Source organism: Pimephales promelas, chromosome 1 (genome assembly GCF_988280905.1).
Source record: "Pimephales promelas chromosome 1, fPimPro1.hap1.1, whole genome shotgun sequence".
Taxonomy (NCBI): Eukaryota; Metazoa; Chordata; class Actinopteri; order Cypriniformes; family Leuciscidae; genus Pimephales; species Pimephales promelas.
In genome coordinates this window covers 32,855,795-32,876,501 of record NC_142769.1, presented here as the reverse complement: position 1 = coordinate 32,876,501, position 20,707 = coordinate 32,855,795, and the positions used below count along the sequence as shown (strand labels likewise).

General features: G+C 39.5%; 1 protein-coding gene across 1 annotated transcript in view; it reads right to left on the bottom strand.

Moving 5' to 3' along the window:
- Positions 1-13,183, bottom strand: part of galr1b (galanin receptor 1b) — a 43,056-nt gene extending 29,873 nt beyond the window's left edge. Inside the window, exons 1-2 of the mRNA XM_039688506.2 lie at positions 12,117-13,183; positions 6,061-6,126 (exon numbers count right to left, since the gene is read on the bottom strand). Of these exons, the coding sequence (XP_039544440.2) occupies positions 6,061-6,126; positions 12,117-12,815 (765 nt within the window). The 5' untranslated portion in view covers positions 12,816-13,183. The remainder of the gene's footprint in view (positions 1-6,060; positions 6,127-12,116) is intronic.
- Positions 13,184-20,707: the final 7,524 nt, after the last annotated feature.

The following is a 20,707-nucleotide window of genomic DNA, read 5'->3' as shown; positions in this document are numbered from 1 at the left end:
AGGGCCAGAGAGTGTTTTTTCTGAGGTAGAACATCAAGTCGCAAAGAGAGTGAAGGGCCAGAGAGGAGGCATTAGGTTGAAAGCAAAACTATTGAGAGAATGGAAGTCATTGAGTCTTGAGGACAATGTCAGACCTGGAACAAAAAGTGAAATAGGAAGCAGCACAGTATCCAAAGCTCAACCTGTTGATCCAACCCAAGTTACAGAGCAGAGGCAGTGCAAAGAGGACCATTTCAAGTCAGAGAAAGTTATGTTTTTCCCAAAAATACAGATAGACAAGCCTTTTCACACAGTCTGTGTTATAGAAAAATGCCTAATGGTGAAAGAGTCAAATGATCCTGTTTGTCATATTCAGAGGTGAATGATGCAGTCTTTTGCTACAGCTGCAAACTTTTCTATACCCAAGTAATTAAAGTCCCTGTAAAGACAATTCTACAAAAAAGTTCTTAACACATTATAAATGTTACGTATGTATTGCTAAAACAAATTACAAAGACTGTGAACTGTGAAGTACTGAAATGTGGAGTTAGACCGTTAAACAGTTTTTCACCATTGCAATTTTACAGATTGTTTGGGCGGGGGTAAAACAGGGCTCGATGACGCACTGGAGCCCATGAGCTCCTGGACACGCCCCTATTTGATTACGCACTGAGTCTGATCTCTTCCCTAACACACAATAACACTCCCCGAGCACATTCACATTCACCGCTCAATCGCAATTATTTACTACAACCTACAGTTGTCTAGCTAGCTATGCCTTCGACACAGAAATGCATAGGCTACTACCTGGATGCGATCATGTACAAAACAGATCGGTATCTTCATTTAAATTCCCTAAAAACGATCACATCAACAAGGAGAGGTTTTTAGAGAGCCAACCTTGATGAAGAGCTGAGGATCACCGCCAACACCCGCCTCTGTAGTGATCATTTTACACTGGATAGTTTTATAAACTTTCCTCAGAGACAACTGGGATTCACTGCATAATCCACTGTTACTGGTGAACGGGGCCGAAACGACTATCTCCCGCCAGTGTTCATCCTCCCGTCCCGAAAGCAGTATCAGCTAATATCACCGTCGACAGCGTTCCCGCGAGTGGGCGTGGTTTCAGCGCAGCCAGCGGACACACCCCCAGCGTTTGAGAGCAGAGATAACTGCTCATTTTTTCATGATTTTGATAGCTTATTTTATGTACTTGCCAGCTTTTTTATCATTCAAATTTGGCTGGGTGGCTAATAACACATTTTTCTGTGGTGTGACAAACTCAGAACACAAACTTAATTTTGACTTTACAGGGACTTTAAGCTAATTAAAGGAGGATTGAAAGACTGGAAGAACATCCACACCATCCTGTGGAGTCATGAGAACAGTTCTGAGCATATTAGCACCATGCAGAAGTGGAGGGAATTAGAATTGCAGTCTACAATAGGTAAAACCATAGACCAGAGACATATGACCCTTTTGGAGGAAGAAAGACAGTGGTGGAGGAATGTTCTCATAAGACTTTTAACAATTATACAGTCTCTTGCTGAGAGGAATCTTTGATTTAGGGGATCCACAGACAAACTCAAAGTTTCTGATAATGGTCAAAAGTTTCTGATAATGGTGATTTTCTAAAGGAAGTGGAGCTCCTGGCAAAGTTTGATCTAGTAATGCAGGAGCACTTGGCTAAAATAAAACATAAAAAATAGAAGTACACACACACACACACACACACACACACTACTTGGGGAAAGACATACAAAATGAGCTGCTGAATCTGACAAGTAGTCAACTGACAAAGAAATTGTTACAAAAATTCACACTGAAAAGTACTTTTCTACCATCCTTGATTGTACACCAGACATTAGCCACCTGGAACAGATGTCTATTATTCTATGCATTGTGGAACTACAGCCAGAGCCAGAAATAAAATAATATTTCCTCCAACATATATTTTGCCTTGGGCCTCCAAATGTCTAGGGCCCTGGTTGTGACACAACAAATATTTAACTTTTAGGTGGCAAAATAGTACCCTGCGCAAAACAAAAGTAGGCCAATAACAGGATAAAGAAGGGTTATATTATTTTTTATTTTATTTTTCGTGATCGTATGAGGAAAAAAAAAACAATGTTAGGGACGTGACAGTTCTCTGTTACTGACATGACCGCTCTGAATGCGACTTTAAAACTTTCACAGATACTTCAGAAAGCACAAAGCCGTTCTTTAAAGTAAATTGAGCTTTTTATTAATTGTATCTTAATTTTAATTAATGCTTCATCAACAAATTGCCTGGATTTAATAGGAATAAGTAGTAGAAAATAGATCATGACACGTGAACTGGACTCTCGTCTCATAAATGAACCGAAACTCAGCGTATAATGTAATTGCCTCACAGAAATAAATAGAAAGCTTGATGTCTACTTTTAAACAGAACATTTAAAAATGAAAAACAGATTGCTCTCTGCTTATGTAATCCGTATGAAATCCGCATTTCTCTCTGGTGCATTACTGTGAATATCGCGAGTCAGCATCGTGAAGACGACACACTGACACAGAAAAACCTTGTTTATTAAAGCGGTGGTAAAATGCCATTTTCACAAGATGTAAAATAAATCTATCTGTAATAAAGATGTAATAAATAAATCTCTGATGTCCCCAGAGTGTGTGTGTGTGTGTGTGTGTGTGAAGTTTTAGCACAAAATACCCCACAGATATTTTTATATGGCATGTTAAAGTTGTCACTTTTTTTAGGATTTGCAAAAATGCACCATTTTCTGTCTGGCCCTTTAAATGCAAATGAACTGCTGCAGAAGGCAGGGTTTCAAGAGCCCGTGCGTGTTAGCAGCTGTGATTACGCAGACACTAAAATTACAGAAACTGTTCAGCCTTTAATGTTGAAACAGATTCAGTCAAAGATGGAGAGACTCAAGAAGAAGTGGAAAAAATGTAGAATGCAACAGGACATCTCTGAATGGTTAGTTGATGAATTTATGTTGCTGATGTGGAGTTAACTTCAGTTAGCATATTCTGTCATGATAATCTACTGTATGCTCGTATAGGAACTGTTGTGAGATGCACACGGAGTGACTTTTAATTGTATGTGAAAAGATGGATGCTAAAGTTTGAGTTGACTCACAAACTTACTCTTATACAACAACTTTTCCTCTTCTTAACATGGACTGTGTGTTCCCGGGGGTGGGGTTTATGTACATTTTAGGGTTGGTGATGTCACTGATGTCACCAGCCATTTGTTGTAGTCCTTTAAAAAACGATTTATTTAAAAGCAAATATCTTCCTTTGCTTTGAACTTTGATCGTTGTAACTTTGATAATGTCGTTTATGTTCAAACAGCAACATTTCACTCTAACTAAAGTTAGAAAAGTGAAATCATACTTTACCACCCCTTTAATAAACAATTAAAATCTCCCCTTTGCTTTATTTGACATACTCACAATCATTACTTTTGCCGGTTTTTGGGGTAGCATATACTTTATTGGGAGCGCCACCCTTGTTACATGAACGCTTCACAACATCAGCACCGAAAAAATGATTTAAAAAAAATAGATTTTTTTTTTTCCATCTAAAATAAAAAATCATGATACGAACCGAATTGTAGGCTTGGTCTATCGTTATAGCCCTAGTAAGATGAGAAAGCAGTAGTGTACTCGTTTGTTGTAGTTATCAACGTAATCAATAAATTATCGGAGAGGGTAACAATCATTTTGGAGGATCATTGAAAAATGTATTACTGGCGAAGGGAGGGTCAAGTCTTTTTTGACTTCAGATCTCAAAACTCCTCCGGTGGCCCCTTAAATAAAAAACAAACAGTCCCAAAGCTAATATATTCTCCTTTGGTGTACTTCTAGATTTGGTCCTTGTGAAGTTGAATTAATAGATCACAGTCAAGTACAGATCACATGTGGTGATGACAAAACAAATACTGTAACAGACAGCTCCTACTCTTTAAGAACCTCAGCATAACTGCTCATTAAACACTAACAAGTATCCCCCTTTGCTCAAAAAAAAAAAAAAAAAAAAACAACACTTAAAATGCAGTCACATGCAAAGGAAGCTGGCAACTAGAAATCCACAGTCCAGTTTAATTGGTCAGAGCAAACTGAACAAGCAGCAAAATCATTTATTTGTGTGTGAATGTTCCTATAGGCACAGCTTATAATGTAGTATACATTAGTCAATTTCAGCATTTATTTTGAATGTTATGTAGCATTAGAACTTCACATTGCAGAAATTGTTTCAGATCTATAAAAATAAATATATAAATACAATTAATAAATACCACCAGTGAAAATTGTTCTCTTCAAGGTGGACTCTCTTGCTGCCTTATATTCATTTCAGTACATTGCAGACACTGAATTCATTTTTTTACCACACAATGGATCATGCGAGATAGCGATCACTCCTTTTCATTGTCTTTATAATTGACCGACAAGAAATCCATGTTCTGAAACAACATTTCCCCATAATACCCATGCCTAGATGAAAACATATAATCTACTATAAAAGGATCCAAGTTTACTGATTTGTTGCTATAGATGCAGATCTCAGATTTGTAGTTGTGCTATAACACCAATCTTTCTCACATTAAAGGTCAAATTTACCTCAGCATAAAACTAACTGCATTGAGGTCTAGTGCTTTTTGTGTGTGAGATGAGATCCCAACATAGGTTAGGATAATCTTACTTTCAGCAATGATTAAAAGCCACCCTAGCCACCCCATTACACCCTGCTTGGTCGCCACTGGTTACAAGAGACCACTCTGGAGCGTATTGGCTATTATGGACCATTATCTTAAGTAAGGAGCTAAAACCACAGATGCAATGGTTACATGACATGCATGAATTTGTCAGTTTTAATCAAGCAGTGCATTTAAAATATCGGATTTGAAAGTCAATGTCTGAAATGTTCAGGCTGTGCACTATTAATGTTCTTGAAGGGTTTTACATGTTATACAGGATTATACAGTCACATTATAAAAATACATGAATGTCACTACTTTATTTAAAAAAAAAACTACTGAATACATATAAAAAAAAATACTGAATACATATGAAGAGTTCAGATGCAAAAGCCTCTAAATGCCATTTGAAAGTTTCTTCTTTAATGGCAATTTTTATCAAACTTGTATATTTAAGTTCAGTAATTTCAATTAAATGGCAATGATAATTACCTATTAATTGTTATTTAAGTGAAATTACTGAACTTAAATATACAAGTTTGATAAAAAGCATCATTAAAGAAGAAAATTTCAAATGGCATTTAGAGGCTTTTGCATCTGAACTCTTCATATAGATATGGATAATACAGAACCACGAAAGATGAGACTTTTTTGTTATATAATGCAGTGACATTCATGTATTTTTATAGAATTAGCCGTAGGTATAATATTGATTGATTAATGTATGTTATAGACTACATAATATGTATTACTTAATAATACTTAATAACACATGGGGCTTTATGCACAATTTTTTTATCTTTCCACAAGGAGTTCTACTAAGAATTTTGGCTTAAACTGTCAAATACACACAATGGTATGTCAAAAACGTTCACATAAACACAGTCGGTTATGTCTGTGAATGTAAAAAACAAGTAAAGAAATGTCATGTGTATACATATTATAGTAGATATACTTTGTAATACACAGTACTTACTGCTATAAATGCTTTTAAAATGAATCAAACAACAAAAGAAAAACAGAAAATCGCTCACTGCTCTTTACTGAATAACGTTTGCAGCTTTAATAAGAAAACTTTTCTTGCTTGAAAGCTGCTGTTAAATACTCTGGGAAGATAAACATGAACTGTGTATAGCTCACTCAGGGCGGGGTCTATGCTAATAGGCCAGATCCCTTCAGCAGTCGTGGGCAGGGCCTGTACAATGTGACTTCATGACTCCATGCTCCACAAGCTTTCATACCCATGCATGAATTTTCAAAATTACTGTGTTAATATCATGCCAGCTTTGCCATCCACTCCGGTCAAAAATTTTTTTTTTACAAACCATAATATTAATGAATGTTGTCAAGACCAGGAAAAGAACACAAAACAAATCTCTTACCTTTCGCTTTGACCGCTCAGACTTCTTGGACATATTTTTCATTTTTTTATGAAGATGATATAATACCTAAAAAAAACAACAAAGCCACATTAATGCCTAAGAGTGTATGCCATTACTCATCCACCATTAAACAAGAGTTTACATATTACATTTTTACAATAGGTATGACAAAAAAATAGTATGACATTTACTTATAATAAATAAGTAAAAATAAATAAATAAGGGGGCGCTAGTGAGCAGGCGATGGAATAGAATGCGTTTGGCTGAGATCCTTTCTTAATTTCTAATCTAATTTGTTTTAAAAACAACATATCTTCTGTAATTATCCCCAGCACGATTTATAACGTATTTCTGAACACAGAGTTCACGCACACGCAGAGTTCAGCTTCTGACCGTGCCCACACACCAACACCACCATCTGTTGTTAATGAGTTAACTTTAAACTCTCCTGGCCGAACAGGCCCCGTCTACTTATTTAACGTGAGCGCCATTTCATTGTGTAAACTTTTACTATACGGATAATCTCCATTGCCATTGTCCATCAAATTTAGATGATGATGATGATGATGACGGCCAGAGTCTGGCTGGCTCGGAGGCTGGCTCTCACACTGGTTTAGAGGCTGCAGCAAGTATCTCTCCTGTCCTGCACCTTTAGCTACTCCGTTTACAGAGGCAGGGAAGAATAAAATGACTGAGGCGAGGATAAACGAATTTCACCTAGCAGTGACTAAGTTTGTAGTAAAGGGTTTGCACCCGTTTGCCACAGTAAATGCCTCTGTATTTCAGTAGGTTAATTTGCTGAATTTTGTCCAGCATGTCTTTTCAAATGAAAATAACAAATACATGACCAAAAATTGCATGTTTTTATGTCAGTATAGTTCTGTTTTATTAATTCCTAGGCCTACCGTATATTATCTGTAGCAAGATGATAAAGACTCTCAACCCAAAATAAAATGCCCCAAACAGAGACCATTTAACAAATCATCTGATTCCTGCTTGGTATGTGGTTGAAGAGAGCAATCTGATCACATAGCTGAAACATGTCAAACTGGAGGAGTTTGGAGTTTCACCTTCTGGAGTGAAAGAGAAGGTGGTGGCAGCAACCGTGGATTACGCAGCAAACATGGATGTAGCTGTGAAACGCTAAATATAATCAAGTTTCCATGTTTTGCGCACACACTTAACCCTGGAGCTCAGAAGCTGTACAACTGCAATACAGTTTCCAACTTGGAGCAAGGATCCATTCTGTGATCGTATGGATGAAGAGATCCCACATGGCTAAAGTAGTCCTGAAGGAAAAGCAACAACTCCTCAGTAAGTAGTAATAGGCCTACTGTTTAAATACTGTACTTTAATTCCAAGCTAATGACATACAAATTGTAACATATAAATAAACAGAGATTAGGATCAATTAAAAAAATTATATAAAGTAATGGTAATATTACATTGTTTAATATAATCTCATAATCTTGTGTGTGTGTGTGTGTGTGTGTGTGTCTGCAGAGCAGGACATGGTCCTTTTAGATGTGACAATGGGACAAGATGGAACTCTCTGTATTTGATGATGGAGAGATTTTGTGAACGGTTTCCTGCTATCCAAGCTGCAGCTATAGACCAGTGGCTTAGAAAGCCCATGGAAAAGGAGAAGTAACTAATGTTTGAAAAAAATTAAAACGCCTTATATAAAACTTGGTTGACTATCGCCATTAATAGGGTTATTTAGGGTTATTGTTGTTTAGCCAATATATATTTTTTTCGTTTTGTTTATGTTGCAGACTGCTACACATCCACAATTGCTGTCTCCAGTGAAAAAATTCCAACCTGTGGACAGATATTGCCCATCCTTCAAAAACTGTGCAAACATTACACAGTGCAGACAGACGACTCTGCATTTGTCAGGAGCGCCAGGGAGAACACCCGAAATGATCTTTCCAAATGTTACCAGTTACCCATCGGACCCTTCGGAGGCGAACCGTTTAGCGAGTTTCACCATTTTGCTTGCTCCAGGAGCTGCACCTGGATGACGGCCTCTGTCAGCGGTGCTTCCGCCTGTCCCGTTTTCCAGGTTGATGACCTGTTGTCCCGCTTCGGAGCGAGCGAGGATCACCCTTGCCTTCATCCACCTAATCTGTCATTTATTTTTGTTTTGATGATAAATAGAGCCAGCCTCCAAAAGTTATTAACCTGTCCTGAGATTTTTTTGTCTCTCACGTCCAGACATGAACTTATGTACATGTCTTTATGAGCAAGCAGCTAGGCTCTTGATTGGTTAACGCGGCGTGAATTGACACCGAAGTTCCGATTTTTCAACTCGGGCAGCAGGCACGAATTCGCGTCAAACGCGTGAATGCACATATAGCACTAACTAAATCATTTGCACTTAACACGCCAGACGCTCAATTTGCGCAAATGAGGCGTATTCACGTCTACCGCGGCACACTCTATGCCTAATTCGCGCGACAGGAATTTTTTACGTTCGTAACGCGTCTTTGCATTGACTTAACATTGAAATCACAATAGTTTGGGGCGCGTTGGCTTGATGAGACGTTCAGCTGCTCATCTGAGTAGTGATGTAGTACTCGAGTCTGGTCTCGGACTCGAGACTGGTCTTGAGACCGATTTCTGCTTTCTCTGACTCGTCTCAGATTTGTTTCTTCAAAGACTTGGCCTTTACTTGGCCTCGTACCACGAGAAGGACTCGTAATTTTCAGACTGAGTCCTCAAGATTTTTTTATTTATATATATATATATATATATATATATATATCAACAATAATAATAAAATGCAATGTTGACAGGCATTATTTGAAAATGATATCCCATGGTGCAATGAAAAAAAGATACTGCTGTCGGAGCCATCAGTGTCTTCAGTTGCTGCCTGGTGTGAGCGGCGGCAAGATGAGCAGTGAGTCTGCCATCATCAAATTCACTTTTCAGAACCACAAACCGTTGGTGACCATACACATACATTATATGACTGACAGACAAGATTGGTTTGACCTAAAAATATCAAAATTGAAACTACTGCAGAAACAAAGACACCTACAACTTGGATGCCCTTGAGGTAAGCTAGCTTAAATCTAGCTTAGTCTGTAGGCCTAACTGTTGATTATTTACTGGGGTGATATTAAATCATTATGAATATCAAAACTGATATGTTGGGACTAAATCTCGATTCGGACTTGCTTCCTCAAAGACTCGGCCTTAACTCGGACTCGACTGTATTTGAAAACCAACGGACTCAGTCTCGACTCGGACTCGACTGTTTTTGAAAACCAACAGACTCGGTCTTAACTCGGACTCGACTGTATTTGAAAACCAACGGACTCGGTCTTAACTCGGACTCGACTGTATTTGAAAACCAACAGACTCGGTCTTAACTCGGACTCGACTGTATTTGAAAACCAACAGACTCGGTCTTAACTCGGACTCGACTGTATTTGAAAACCAACGGACTCAGTCTTAACTCGGACTCGACTGTATTTGAAAACCAACGGACTCAGTCTCGACTCGGACTCGACTGTATTTGAAAACCAACAGACTCGGTCTTAACTCGGACTCGACTGTATTTGAAAACCAACGGACTCGGTCTTAACTCGGACTCGACTGTATTTGAAAACCAACGGACTCAGTCTCGACTCGGACTCGACTGTATTTGAAAACCAACGGACTCGGTCTTAACTCGGACTCGACTGTATTTGAAAACCAACGGACTCAGTCTCGACTCGGACTCGACTGTATTTGAAAACCAACAGACTCGGTCTTAACTCGGACTCGACTGTATTTGAAAACCAACGGACTCGGTCTTAACTCGGACTCGACTGTATTTGAAAACCAACGGACTCAGTCTCGACTCGGACTCGACTGTATTTGAAAACCAACGGACTCGGTCTTAACTCGGACTCGACTGTATTTGAAAACCAACGGACTCAGTCTCGACTCGGACTCGACTGTATTTGAAAACCAACGGACTCGGTCTTAACTCGGACTCGACTGTATTTGAAAACCAACGGACTCAGTCTCGACTCGGACTCGACTGTATTTGAAAACCAACGGACTCGGTCTTTACTCGGACTCGACTGTATTTGAAAACCAACGGACTCGGCCTCGACTCGGACTCGACTGTATTTGAAAACCAACGGACTCGGTCTTAACTCGGACTCGACTGTATTTGAAAACCAACGGACTCAGTCTCGACTCTGACTCGACTGCATTTGAAAACCAACGGACTCGGTCTCGACTCGGACTCGACCCTTCAAAGACTCGGTCTTGACTCGGACTTGGCATAGGCGGTCTCGTCCCCATCACTGCATCTGAGGTTATGCGTGTCGCAGTAGCATTGTCATATCTGACTATAACATGACATATAACCTACTGTATCTAAATGGCTCTCACGTTTATCATGTTTATCACGTGTTTTTAGCATTTTTGACAACATGAGGGTGAGTAATTACTAACAGAATTTTCATTTTTGGGTGAACTAACCCTTTAAAGCAACACCATGGAACTTAAAGCCTACCACAGCCTACCGTCGCACACACGCTCATGTTTATCCAGCACCGGCTTTGGAATGAACAATGTCCACAAACAAGGTAGAGTATGTTACATGATTTCATGAAAGGATGATGTACAGTATTGCGACGTCAGAAACGAAGAAAAACGAAATAATGACTATTGTAGCACTTGACGTAAAGCAGTCAAATTTTGTAGTTTCTTTTTGTGGTCGGGTTACTACCCGAACCCCGGAGTTCCGTAGTGCCAGTAAAAGCGATACAGACGCCGTCAGGCTATGGCAGAAGTGCCTTTCATCCTGTTAAGACTTGATAAACCACTGATAAGATTTTGGAAACATTATTTTAAGGTAAAAAATATTACATAGTGTTGCTTTAAGAGACATTCTCATTAAGCATCAAACTGGACCAAAACATGGCATCTATTGCATCCTAAATAAACTATGAATGCTCTTGAGCATGTTTGTATATATTTACTGATATATTTTCTGCGTTTTGGGTGGGAAATCCGTGTGCATATGGTGACGCAAAAGAGTATGAAATTCAATGTAGTATGCACTCCAGGCGGCTAGGGGGCAATGTGAAGCACTGCCACACAACAACACCAAGTCCGCGCGCCTGCGTACAACCTTCACTGTCAAGCAGACTTTTGCGTTTTTCTGGGTGGAGGGGTTACACTAGCTTATACCTTGTCTGTGAAACTGGGGGATTGTGTTTTTCACCATGATGATGTAGTTCCCGGCGAGTTGCAGATCAGTTCAATCCGAACGATTGAAGTTAAAAAGTATATATAGGCCATATATATATATATATATATATATATATATATATATATATTAATTATTATTATTATTTTTTGGAAAGACGTAGGCCTATCGTTTCACTAGATAAGAGCCTCTTCTACAGCTGTGATCGTGGACAGCCTGTTAAGTACTTCAAAGACCTTTGAAACTGCATTGATTTGGACTTCAAAACATTAGTGTCCATTGAAGTCCATTATTCGAAGAATAAATGTTTTCCTCAAAAAACTTATTTTCCCTTCCACTGAGGAAAGAAAGACATGGATAACTTGGATGGCATTGGGGTGAGTAAATTATTTAGTAATTTTAATTTTGAGGTGACCTAATCCTTTTATAGTTCTTAAGTTGCAAGTATGCAAACTTGGGACAAAACAACAACAACAACATAAATAAACAAATAAATAAATAATAAGTTAACAAAAAATTTGAGACAAGGAAAGTTTGACCCCATGACCCCATATTGAATTATTATGGCAGTTGTGATAATCATGTTGACACTAGTTAAAGGAAACGCACACAGTAATAAAACACAGTCAGTTCAGAGCAAGCAATCACGCGCCAAGTAGTTTTCATTTTTAAAACGTGTAATAATTTCGTAGACGCTCCAAAAAAACCATCTCATCCCCACACTTTCATTTTAAACGATAAATCAGCTCCTAGGCTACACCATAAAAAGTATAGCTTTGTAACAGGTACAAGTCCTCCCTCGATTGATCTACAAGATAGTGTAATGTCGAATCCTTACCTTGGCATAACAGCATGTGATCAAAACCAGCGGTAACAGATATCCTATCACGAGAATAGTCACTTTATAAGTGTGCTTGGCCACCCGTTGGGTCCAAATCTCCCAGCAGAACGTGCTATTGGGAGCCTTAGGGTGATTCGTCAAAATTTGGTGCTGCGCAACCGGGACCGCAAAGATAAAGGAAAGCATCCAAATAACACAAACGCCAATGAGCGCATTCCTCCGGTTACGAATACACGGGGACTTTTTGGAGAGCACCACGGCAATGTACCTGTCCACGGACATGGCCACGAGCGTGAAAATGCTCACCAGCATGCTGACCGTAACAAAATAGTGCACAAATTTACACAGAAACGCCCCGAAGATCCACTCGGGAAGTGAGTATATGGTGGCCTGAAACGGGACGCAAAACAGGAGGAAAGATAAATCTGCTATGCTGAGATTTATGATGAAAATGTTAGTGGTACTTCTCGAGCGCCTTGACTTTATTTTCCCAATGACAACCATCACTAGAGTATTTCCAATGATTCCCAAGAAAAAGATACATCCAAATATGACGGGCACAATCACTGTCTCCGGACCAAAGGTGTCTGTCGTTTGGTTCGTGTCCATATGCTCCTCTGTCCAGATTACGGTTTCATTTCGGGATAAACCCATGTTTGCAAGGATTCGAGAAGCCCGGTCGAAACAAAAGAACATAAGTCCAGTCAGAAGCACAGAACAATCACTCCCCAGTTTGGTTTCTCATTTTCTGAAGTTAGCGCGCGCTGACAAATCCTTGGCTCGGTTGTGGAGTGCTCCAGTTACGCTGGGAAATGCACCGGCTGGGTATGAAGCACTATAGAGAACGCTCATCATTCACTGGCGCGTGTTGTTCTTTCCAGGGAAGACGTTGGAACACTGGCACCAGCTCAGGGGGGAAAGTTTTCGCCCGGAAGCCTTCAAAACATTCTTTGTCGTGATTTCATGAAATATTCAGAATTATTATGGCAGCGCTTATCTGAAGTTTAATTGGCATAATAACTGTTACTTGTCATAACGATAACTATGTCGTTGGGTCAAAGAACACTATCATGTTTGTGTATGTCATTATGAACTTGGCTTAGAAAAATTCAGAGGACCTTTACACGCTTGTTCTCACATTATCTAGGTGTCACGATTACAGATAACCAGGCGCAGACTCAGTGACTTGATTGTTTGAATGCTGCATCTGGTCAGCACATAGGCTAAAAGCTACTACTGATAAGATACTGATTTGTCAAAAAAATTCAAAAGTTTCATTTGTAAGGCTTCTTTCATTAGCCTCTTCTAAGAACCTACTAACACAAGCAGCATTCCACCCACACAAATAACCTAAATAAAATGATGCAAGAGCGTTCAATGAACTCAATAAAAGAAGAAAATCCTTACACTGTTTCCGGGATTTTATAGCAGCTGTTACTGTGCAGTTTTAAAATATGTTCCTGAATAGAATGCTCCATTTTGTCATGCGAAATAAAATTCTTTGTGAAAATAAAGCAATCTTTGTTAATGTTAGGGAAATATTCTATAACACACCTACTCATTTACAAATCAATTTTAGTAGAAAGGATTCGTGAAAGGGGGAAAAACATAAAAAAGCAGATACAAATAAAGTTTTTTACGTCGTTGAAGGCTTACACCTGTCCTGACATTAATTTATAAAACAAGAAGTAATTGGTAACTATAAAAAGATTTGATTCATATCAAAAGAATCAATGAGCCTTGCACTTTAAGCAAAATCGCAAAGGTGCATGTAAAATATAGCCTAATACTTTTGTCTAAAGCCAAATGAATAGATAATCCATGGAGGTATCTTATTATAATTGTAAAATCAATATGGAAATGAATATTAAGTGTAATACAAAATTGCTTAAAAAATGTGGGAGAATCATTCAAAGTGGAATAAATATATTTTATATGCTGGTCTTTCACTTTCACTTTTAGCTGTAGGCAAGAAGGGATATTTTTCCATAATGCCCAGCCTACTATTTTCTATACAGTGAAAGTGGATGCTGATTTTGAGTTTGGAGCTCCAAAAACAAAAACACCATTAAAGTAGCCCATACCCTTTAGCTCTGTCAGTATAGGCTACATGAGATTTGTGATAGGAAATGAATATGCAGCTTGTGTTTGTGGGATGGTTATTGGAATTCTCAGACTTTTAACAGTCTGACTTCTCAAGGTTGGTTTTAAAAGCTCTGAAACACCTACAAACAGTGGTTGTTCAAGGCATGCATCCTCCACTGTGTTCTTCTGTCCTCATCAGACAACATGTGGCAGATTTCCCATAGAAGACACAAGGGAAATGCCAAACCAGGAGGATTGAAACTGTGGTGTTCATACAGGATCATGACTTGTGCCCTATTTCCAGTGTGGTGATGTGCTATGATTATTTAGTGGTCCCAAGGAACTTGATTGACTCAATCATAACTGCAGCTACACCTATTTTCTAGAGGAGGTGGATTACATTCCAAGAGGAAAAACAAGCACCCGTGAGGCACTCTAGTGCTCAAATAGAATTTAACAGGTTTTAGCCCAGGTGTTGGGATCCACACAAAGATGGTGTTGTATTTACTTTAACAGCATCTCTCAGAGCCAAAGTGTATTTGCCACGTGTAGCAGAGGTGTAGCACTGTGCCTCTCTGAAGTAAAAAGGGAAAACGTAATGTGAGGAAAACGTAAGAAAAAAATAGTAATATTAATTGTTTTTATATTCCTAATTTATATTAGGGATTATATTAGGATATATTAGGATTATATGAGGATATGAAAACCTTTGTAAAATACTCCACACAACCAACACAACCAGGTAACGTTATGACATCGGCCATTGTCGATGAGGCACATTTTATACTGTTTCAACATGTACACCATTGCCTACATAGGCAATATATATAGGCCTATATATTAGTGGCGTAGGCTTGATTGTGAAATTAGTGGGGGACATCAATAAAAATATTTTAAGTTTTGATTAAAATTATATATCAGTGTCACTGGATATTGTTAGGGACGTCCCTACTAAAATCTACGACCCTGATATACATATAGATTAGAAGAAAAACAAAAAAATTAAAAAGTAATTCAAATGTATCATCAACCGGCCTGTTCAGCGCTGAATCAGCGCTGGTTTTCGTGCCTGAGATGAACTCGCGTTATGCGGGTGAACTTCTAACCTTAGTCCGCCGTCCTGTTTCACTCATAGCCGAAAGATGCTGCGATCGCGCCTGATCTCATAACCTGCCAATAAACAAACAGTGCACAGTTCTGAGGACATTATATCATCTTCTAAATTAATATTCATTATCTTTAGAAAGTCATCTGCATGCAATTCATCATGCATATCAACTTACCCAATTTCTTAAGAGTGTGTTATATACTATTGATTTGTATTAAGTAATATTTGTGGTTCTTAAAAACATCAATTTAATTCTCCATTCTCAAATATTTTGATAGAAATTTAACAAATATATGAAGTGTAGGCTATTACTAAATAAATAATTGGTTTGTCAAATACTATTTTTTTTAGTGTAAAAAACATAAATATAACTGTACATTTTAGACAAAATTAACTGTTGGATTTTAAGTCAACTTTGGTATGTTTAACTCAAACAATCAAGTAAATGATAGTCAGAGATTTTATTAAGTTAAAGGAGTAGTTTACTTTAAAAAAAGTCCAGTTCTGTGCCCAGAAAAGATATTCTCTGACTTGGAGACAGCGAACTTTTTGCCCAATTGAAAAGATTTTCGAGTAATACGGTCCTGTGTTCTATGAGCTCTGAATGTGATCGAGCTAGAATCAGCCAATCGTCCAAGTAGTTCAAAACTTGCATGCCCCAAAGTTTTACGGGTGTGAGAGCTGCGTCCATGCACATTGTAAATGTACAGGGTGCTAGGGACAGGCCAAATGGTAGGATTGTGTGTTCATATGCCTGGCTCTTGAAGGCGAATCTCAAGAATCGCCTGTGACGTGACGCTATTTGTATTTGGAAATATGCATCCTTCAGATCTATTAACATTATCTTTGTCGCCGTAAAAATGTCGTTTGTCGGCTTGCTGCAGAATACACTGGAACAGTCGCATTTTCTGGAACTGAACGAGCGAAAAGTTGCGTTGGAAGTCAGGCCGTGGCGAGACTTGAACATGGTTGTTTTCCTATGAGGGCTAGGAAGACTTTGAGGCCTCAGGCTTTATCTCAATCTTCGGCCGGGGCCCACACGGAGGGGGGCACTGGCCGGCAGAGCATGAGCGTGGTCTCTAGTCCCAGGCTTGACGGCGCTGTGAAGCAGCAAGCAGCAGGCAGAGGCTGTGGCTGGGAGCTTCGAGCAGACGGCTGTTTTGTGTGACCTGCAGCAGAGCCAGAGCGCTTCTGAAGGAAGTGCTTCATAGCTTGTGACGTCTTCTGAACCTCGGCGAATCTATCCGCGAAACCCTTGATGGATGATCCAAAGAGGCCAGCTGGGGAGATGGGCGCGTCGAGGAACACAGAGCGCTCAGAGTCCGGCATCTCAGATAGTGTCAGCAAAGGGTGTCTCTCAGCAACGGTGAGAGAAGCCATGGTCCGGCCAATGGTCTGTGCAGCGGATTTCGCGGCGTGAAGAGCCAGGTCCGTATAGCGCTCCTTAAATCTGGCATGCTGATACTGTAGCTTCGGTCCTTCCTCATCCATTTTTCAGAAAAGGTCGGCCTGGAATATCTTCAGTACGACCATCGAATGCAATGCCGACACAGCCTGCCCAGCGGCGGAATAGTGTGGTTGTGCATGGTGCGTCTTAGCTCGCCGTCCAGCAGAGGGCGGGCAAAGATGGGCCGCTTCAGCTTCTTCCACTGGAGGAAGAAAGTGGTATCCTCTGTCTTTCGCACCATCTATCATGGAGAATGCTGCTTAAACAGAAGTGCGCACTCTGGCTAAGAAGGGGAGGTTCAAGGACTTTGCGACTTCTTCATAAGAAAAGGCACGGGCCTAGAAGGCAGTGGGGCATGGTCCCTTTGCAGGAAATATCCATCCAGCCAGTTGTGTGCTGGCTGCGCAGATGCCTCCCACTCAAGGATGAGACTTGCCACGGCCAGTAAGAGCAGACACATCAGTTCCGACTCTATGCTGCCCCGCTTCCCTGACGAATCTCGGCAGAGGGGGAGAGGTCCACAGAGCTCGCTCAATCCTCACTGTCCGACACCAGGATAAAACAGCTGGCCTCCTCCACAGATGCAGCTGCCTCGTTGTCGTCAATGGCGGAAGCGGTGGTGGATGGCGGCCGTTATCCATCGGTGAGTGACCCTAGAGAAGCTGCCGAAGCTGGCGGGTGAACCGGCGAGCTGTCGCGGGCTGGAGAAGGCTCGGGAATTCGTCATGGGTAATAGCTTGCAGTGATGGCAGCCGCCATCAGTGAGCGTGAGAGCTCCATGATCCTCTCCCAGGCAGGAAATGCAAATAACATGGCGGTCCACTTAAATGCATATTTTGAATATTATCTTCCCACAAGTCTGAATGATTGACCTGTGCATGAAAAAAACAAACAAACAATGGTTTTGCCTGCATCACATTGGCATAAAGTAGGAAGTACAAATGTAGGTGTTTTTTTCTAACAGTGCTGATGTCAAACATTTCGAAAACACACATACTGTACACCACAACAGTAACATTTATACAACATTTATACATTTTGTAGTCCAAACATTTAGCAAATCACTTCAAATACTATATTGCAATCCCATTTAAGCTTCTGGCAAAAACTTTAGGCCTAAGTGAAAGACACTGTTTGCACTCCCTGGGAATCAAACCCAATCAGTTTAGAATCACTTGAACTCCTTTGTCTGGTTTCATTATTCATAACGGTCAAAACTAAGTGCTGAATCCAGTTTAAGTCAAAAAGGAAACCAAGCTTGCAGACAGAATAATATCTCTGTTTTGCCGATAGATAGTTTTTACCATAGCCCCTTTTTTTCATATGTGTATAAAATTGTGTTGTGCGCAGCTCTTTTTAAAGAGAGCATTGCCCAATCATCTGATGTTAGTATGAGATGCATTAATAAAATTATAATAGGTAAACTAAAATAACCAATTAATATAAAACAAAATTTTAAATGAAATATTAGAGTAACAGCATAAATTCTTGCTGTCCACCACCTAAGGACACTCTCTATCACTGGTTTTATAATCACTGAAGCCAGAAGATTTGGGACAGTAATTGTTTGAATAGATTAATGCATAAACACAGCTGGTGTAGACTTATCATGCCTTGCAGCTCATGTTTTGTCTTTTGAGAAGTATTATAGACAGTGTCCTCTATGATACAGCTTAAATTAAGTAGACATTTTGAGAGAGAGGTGAAGTGGCAAGGATGAGGCTGGGTAAGAGTGATAATGTTTCCAGCTGCTAGAAAATAGCTGGTGGAAAATTCTCTGCTGGAGAGGCTTGTTCAGTTAAATGTTATTTTAAAGGCTTTTGTTTGTCTTTATTCAAGGTGATCGTTTAGAACATCTGCTTCGAGTAGGGGGTGTGATGAATGCTTTGCCTTCCCTTCAATCAAGGTTTCCAAATGAAACGAAGCCAGTGCAAGTTCTACCAAGACTCAATCGTTCACGTCATGTATTGCCTTCTCATTTATCCAATCATATCCTAATAGTCAGTATAAAAGTTTGGTACTTACACATGTCTCAGAGTTCTCAGATGCTGTCGCTTCAACCACCTCCATCCTCCCCATCCACCACCAGATGGGACCTTTCCTTCCTCTCCCTAACATTCATGTGCTCCCCTCCATCCTTCCCACCACCTCCAGATGGGCTCTCCCCTCTACCCTGAAGGACGTCCTCTCCTCCTTCCACCCCACCACCACCATATGGCACCCTTCCTTACTTCGCAGGGGGTGGGCTGCATGCGCCCCTGCCTTCGTCTTCAGGCAGGATATGCAGATTCCGTACCCTCGGAATGTGAATTACGGATGGGGCCTAGGCCAAAGAATTGGATTGTTTGCTGAGCTCAAATAAATGTTCATTGTCACAGTATTAATTCTTCTGAGTCTTTCTGGTAGAACTCTTTTTACAACATTCTCCCTGCACTCTTTCTGCCATGCACTTAATCTTTTTGTTTTGTTGTGTTTAATTTAGAATTCATCTTCTCTAATCCCATTGGATTTACTTGGACTCTCTGGCACACAGAATTTGAAAACTCCTGTTCAAGCTGGTTTTTAATAACCAGAATCAGAAACCGAAATTGTTTTGTTGATTTGTGAGTTGGTTTGTGTTTGTTCATCTCTGTCATTATTCCTATTTGCATTTTGAATGAGTGTCATAGTGTTCTGATACCTAGAATAAGGTTAAGAGCTGTCAACATAATTGATGTTTCCATACTCCTCATTTTGAGCTGTTGAAGTGGCACGTTGCTGAGGTTATGCAACCACACGACCACAGCTGCTGTGTTGCACAGTTCAGTCAATTTTTAAAGCAAAATAAATAAATAAATTAAATAACATTCCCATAGGTGCACAATAGACACTAGACTGACCTTAAGGACATTATTCTAAAAGCTTTTAAAAACATTACATTTTTATTGTGGGATTTTGTGGCCTTGTGTTTTTCATCAGTCATATTTTGATTTTGTTATTTGTTGAAATGAGAGGGATTATAGCAATAAACATGTTTGTGCAAACAAAGAGCGGTGATATTGCCAATTCATCATTGCCACCACCAATTCATGAATACTTTTTCTTTTATCTCCAGAAAGCGTTTTCCATTCACTTCAGGAATAATGGGAAAGTATTAAGTGGCTTTAAGTACTATATACTTACATTGAAATGAATAATTTGATACAATGGACTTATTGTGTACATACATGTTTTTACATTGTACTTATATTTGAAAAATACCAGCTATGTAATTACAGCTATAATTACTTTATGTAATTACATTTGTAATTACACAGTTGACCCTCCCCTCACAACTTAACCTACCCTTAAACCGACCATACCTGTCCCTAACCCTACCCATATCACACCTCAATAGCAGAAAAAGTGTTTTACAATACAACAGGAACACAAAAATACATTGTACTTATTGTTCAATGTAGGTACATAGTACATAAAGCCACTTAATATAAAGTGGGACCAGTAAATGAAATAGGAATAGAAAATGAGTGGTGGTTTATTTACAGTCCGTATGTTATTTTCCTCCACACGTCAAATGTGAGACTGACATCATCAGAATAATACATAACACAAATTAGCTACAGTTCTTTCAGTGTCTGATTGAAAAAGGTACAAATGTGTTATCATGACAGACAGTGGTGAGTGAAGGTTTAAAAAGTTACACACACACACACACACACACATACGGGTTTTTGTTAATTACAAGGACACTCCAGCCCAAACCAGTCTGTTGGTGTATTAGGGGGACACCCCTTTCCACTTGCTCTACAGAGATGTAATGGGTATCAAAAAATCTGATTTGTGCCATACAACATAGATTTCACTTCAGAATTTGGATACACTGAACACAATTTATAATATACAAACCTGACATTTTACATACTTACGGGGACAATTGATAATTAGATAGACAAGCCCCGCCCATGAAAC